Source organism: Eucalyptus grandis, chromosome 7, assembly GCF_016545825.1.
Source record: "Eucalyptus grandis isolate ANBG69807.140 chromosome 7, ASM1654582v1, whole genome shotgun sequence".
NCBI classification, from domain to species: Eukaryota; Viridiplantae; Streptophyta; class Magnoliopsida; order Myrtales; family Myrtaceae; genus Eucalyptus; species Eucalyptus grandis.
The window spans coordinates 18,104,039-18,108,872 of record NC_052618.1 but is presented as its reverse complement, the minus strand read 5'-3'; the positions used below and the strand labels follow the sequence as shown (position 1 = coordinate 18,108,872).

At 46.9% G+C, this 4,834-nt stretch overlaps 1 protein-coding gene across 1 annotated transcript; it reads right to left on the bottom strand.

Moving 5' to 3' along the window:
• Positions 1-289: 289 nt before the first annotated feature.
• On the bottom strand, positions 290-3,167 carry LOC104431101 (serine carboxypeptidase-like 20). The gene is made up of 12 exons (XM_010043788.2): positions 3,021-3,167; positions 2,786-2,934; positions 2,621-2,697; positions 2,372-2,494; positions 2,097-2,199; positions 1,984-2,021; positions 1,768-1,869; positions 1,590-1,670; positions 1,227-1,454; positions 802-867; positions 583-710; positions 290-407 (listed from the first exon to the last, which is right to left on the bottom strand). Exons 1-12 carry the CDS (start codon positions 3,158-3,160, stop codon positions 290-292), a joined length of 1,353 nt encoding a protein of 450 aa, XP_010042090.2. The 5' UTR covers positions 3,161-3,167.
• Positions 3,168-4,834: the final 1,667 nt, after the last annotated feature.

The window sequence follows — 4,834 nt, the reverse complement described above, 5'->3', positions numbered from 1 at the left end:
CCTGACCTTGACAGTTAGGAATGTGAGGTTGTGGTCATACCCTTGCAGATACCTGAAACGAGTTGGAAAAGCTTGAATGCTTAGAGTAGAATGCTTAGAGCAGCTTAGCGTAATCACCCACAGTGGCATTGCATAATAATTTGAATTCGTGGATGCACTTAAAAGCGACGGAAATTTGAATGAACAGAGGATTTGCAACATTTCTACTCTTTGACCATGAGTACTAGTCGATAAGATTATACCTTGCAAGTGCTAAGCATTACCGCCGAACATGGGATGAAGTAAGAACTTACCCAGCGACCTGCTCGTTGGAGATCCACGATCTCCATTCATCAACAATTTTGTATCCAAGTGACCTGGTCCACGCTTGAGTACCAGTGTAAGGTACGACTGAATCATGATCTCCACTGAGAGCAGATAAAAGAACTGTCAATTAACGACAATCAAAAGTAAAAGTGGCAACAACTATTAGGATCAAATAGATTAATTCGACAAGTTCAAGTTACATCAATCCTATTAGGAGTGCCATGGCAAGAAGAGACATCTCAGTAATGCAGAGGGCATGAACATCACATATCTCACCTGTATATCAGTGCCCTGTATCCCTCAGAAATCAAACTTTTGTGATACGGGATCATACTTCCTGTATCGATGGTATAGTTTCTCCACACTCTAATGGCACATATCTCCCAAGGACCTGCCACACTCGCCTATTACATGTAAGATAAGCAAATGCCCAATCAAATAACTGGAAGCTCGACATTTCTGTAGCAAAGAAAAGCAACAAATTTAACACTTTACCGGTGCTGCGTGGATTGCTTCCCGAACTGCTTCGTTGTTTAACCATGCAGTTGCGAAATCAGCATTCTGCAAACTCACAACTGAGAACATTATGATACGTAATGGGATACTGATGCTTGACTTATCTCGAGGAGAGAACGAGCACTGTTTTTGGGTCTCGCCCAATGTAAATTTGGACTCACATTATAGTAACAGATATATCGGTCTTTTGTTAACAAATGTTTAATGCAAATCTCCATCTTTTATCTTAAACGTAACTAATCAAGCACAGCAACAGCGATTGAAGGTTCAAGTTTTCTCAGAAAGCACTAAAATGTCGCCATGCTTACATTTACAATGCCCTGGAATTTGATTTTCAACCTCCAGATGAGATTGGAAAAGCAATAGAAAATTAATCGTGCATACTAAAAGCTCGAATTACTCACAAAGCATGGGATGTGAAACGCGTTTGCCGACTGGGGACTCGATGTAATCATGTTGTCCTTTCCTAATAGCCAAAGAGGTGAATCGTAACTTAACATTCTCTCTCTTATGTAGAGAGGCTTCTCAGTCACCCCCAAATAATGGTGGCCAAGAGGCAGACTCGTGACCTTGTTGCCTGGGTAGCGGTAGCATGGCTCAAGAATGTCGTAGCTATTCAAATCTGTCACAGCCTAGAAAGTAGAGGGAAAAATGTCAATTTATAGGCCATATCCCACTTGCAAATCTATTTGAGGATAGTATCGGTTCTATTGCTATTAAAGCTCATACACATGTCCCAAATTAATGTGAAAGGGACAACGTCGCACCGCATAAGCCTTGAGAATATTCTGTCGGCATCGGTCATTTGGGGGGTCATAAAATTTCCCTTTACATGTAGCCTGACAATCCTGCAGAATCAATTGTAAAGCTTCTGCTAAACATACTCATGGGACCTCTTGAGAGCACAAATCCACTCATTAGTGCTAGCTTCCCTGTTTAACTGACCTCAAAGATGTCGCTTGAGATCAGCGCCATACCGAAGAAGAAAGGCACATGACCATTGCCATCGTATTCATCATCTGCAATCCCATTTCCAATGAGGTAACCCTGCAGTAAGGTACATTTGTTCATATTTAAAAAGTTCAGTCAGTCAAAGCCATCCTCATGGAATTGGGTGTTGCCCAAGTCATTCAGCAGAGGATGGGAAGAGGAGATGGATACCTTGAAATTGATCAGAGGCTTTTCACCTTTCTTAATTCCTGAAAGAGAAATTCAATTGCAATTACTGACAAAACTAGACAGATGAACCTGGAATTTTGTTGAGTACACCGTACCTTTTACTACATTGGAGGCAAGAGTCGGCACGTAAACTCCAGCATACGACTCTCCTGATATGTAGAATGGATTTGAAAGGTACTCTGGATAGAGCTCGAACCACTGAATCCAAAAACAAATGATTCAGCGGCTTTACATAATAAGATTAAGAGGAGTGCTTCAATACAATGGCTTATTAGCAGCTGCTCTACTGCTATCCTACTTACTCCTTTCCTGTAAATTGACCGGCCGACTTAAACCTAACACATTCAGATTAGTGCAGGTGCATTGTTACCCTGAGAAGAAACGCATGCGTGTCAGAGGCGGTTTGAAGGTCTCCTGTCGCATAATTGCGTGGATTGTTAGAGTATGAAAAACCCACTCCACATGGTGACTCCAAATAGATAATGTTGGAGACCTGAAAATTGAGCAAGAGCACTTCCTTGTAGACCTCAGGAAACAATGAGTTACAAATTATTCTACGACAACATGAAATCCAGTAAGTGAATGGAGAAGTTCACAAAACAGAAACGATTTTACAGACCTTAGACCAGCTGAAGGGATTGAGCTGAAGTATGGGCAAGCTTCCGTTTGACTTTCCTGCTTGAAAATTAAATGGTCCTGCATGTAGGTACGGCCATGAAAATGGGACCTTGCAACATGTGACTGCGAAAACATCATCATATGGTTTGGTGCTTAATTCGAATACCATGTTCGAAAACAAAACCATAGAAGCTGGAGCAACCGGGTCCTCCGTTAAGCCACAGTACTACAGGGTCCTTGCTAGGATTCCTTTCAGACGCAATGAAATAGTAGAACAAATTATTCTTTCCAGGGTTTCCCGGTATAGCGACGTACCTGCAAATAACGAACTCGGAATTCTCTTAGACAATTAAACGAGGCTGAGATCGAAATGACAGTAAGGACAATGGTGGATTTTGTACCCTGCGTAATGACTAGAGGGTAAAGAGCCATCAAAGCCTGGAACGTGAGTAATGAGGGATTCATCAGGAGCTGCTCCAACAGCTAAAACAGTCAAAACCAAGCCTATTGTTACACCATAAGTGAACCTGAAGACCGTCATAATTCAAGCGAGATAACCAGACTGGCGAGGAGTTGATAATGTATACAATGTCGTCTGTGCTTGGAGGCGAGCGGAAGAGAACGACGGTGATGACACCTAATTTTGGCAACCCTAAGAAAATATAAATAAAAATAAAAATTGCATATATAGAAATAAAAAAATAAAAAAAAAATTAATTTAATTGATTATGTATGGAAGTTGGAAATTTCAAATCTTGGTAAATGCGGAAGCAATTTCCAGTCGAGATTCAAGATTTAGGGAATCATGTAAATAAAGAGCAAGAATTTTGATAAAATGAAAGGAACGGACCAAAATTTAGTTAATCGCGAAATCACGTTCCGATTTACGGTTTTAAATTCGAAAATTAACATGAAAAGTGGCGTATGGAATCACCGTAAAGAGAGCCACAATTTTCGTGGCCTGCGGGGGACGAAAAATAAAATTGGAGAGAAAATCCGTGCAGGAAAGAAAGAATTCGTGAAGAAAAAGGGGGCTTCTTCTCGGTTTATGGGTCAAAATTAAAAAAACAAACAAAAAAAAAATCGTTCTTTGGGAAGAGGAAAAGTCAGCAAGAAGCTTGGGCTTTCTGCTGAGCTGAACAGGGACTGCGGAAAAGAGACAGAGAGGAAGGGACGTGTGCAGCAGGCCAGCAGAGGAAAAAGAAAAGAAAAGCAGCACTGTTCATTCTCTTCTTCGTGCAGCCACGACGCCGCTGCTGCTGTCCCTCATCCCGCCCGTCTGCGCCGCCCGAGTCCGGTAGCCAGCCACCGCCGCGCATCACCGACGTCTCCTGCCGCTCGCTCGTCGCAGCGCCCAGTCGCCCGACGCCTTCGCCACCGTCCCGCCTCTGCAACCGCCGTCGCCGCGCTCGCCGCAGCTCCGTCGCCGCGCTCGCCGCAGCTCCGTCGCTCGCTCCGCCTTCCTCTGCCCGCACCACCACCGCGTGTCTCCCTCCGCCTGAGCCCCGCTCCCCTCCCCTCACCCGCGCTTGCACCAGCGCCCGACGCCCTCTCCGCCTGCTGTCCGAGCGCTGCTCTTCTCTGGACGTCAGCTGTCGACGCCCCCTTTGCCGTTCGTCCCCGCTGGTCGCAGCGCGAGCGCCACCCAGCAGCCCGCGCCCGACTCCTCCGCCGCTGCTTCTGTTCTCTGTTCCCCTTGCAGGTCGCCGTGCTGCCCTCCCGACGACCCTGCCTCTGCTCCGCCCGACGCCGTTGCAGCGTCGCTCGAACGCCGCCCCTGCCTGCGCCTCTGCCCGACGATCGCGCCAGCAGCTCACCAGCAACCTGACGGCTGTAGCCTGCACCGTCGCGCGCCTCTTCCCGCCGTCGCTGCGCTTGTCGCCGGCGCAACAGCAGCCGCCACCTCCACGGCCGCGCCTCTGCACCGCCCAATCACTGCTACTGCGCCTGGTGCCCGACGCCCACAGCCAGCCTCCGCCTCTGTCCTCGACGACCAGCCGACGCCGCACCTCCGTTCTGCCGCAGCCCGCGCCGTCGCCGTCGCCACCTGCCGGTCTGCCTTCGCCCGACGCCTGCTGGTCTGCCTACTGTTGGTCTGGCCATCCGATCCCCGCGTCGCCTCGCCCATCCCCCGTCGTCGCGTTTTTCCTTCCTGCACTTTCCATCTTAGGTAGTTTTTCTTTTTATTTTTTATTTTCTGTTAAAAAAAATCAAG

Excerpts from the sequence above, each read along its gene's own strand:
- LOC104431101 (XM_010043788.2), bottom strand. The coding sequence starts at position 3,160 with ATGACGGTCTTCAGGTTCACTTATGGTGTAACAATAGGCTTGGTTTTG. Across the intron at positions 1,455-1,589 it reads ATATTCTCAAGGCTTATGCG|GCTGTGACAGATTTGAATAG; the intron begins GTGCGACGTTGT and ends TCTACTTTCTAG. Across the intron at positions 868-1,226 it reads CGTTTCACATCCCATGCTTT|AATGCTGATTTCGCAACTGC; the intron begins GTGAGTAATTCG and ends GTGAGTTTGCAG.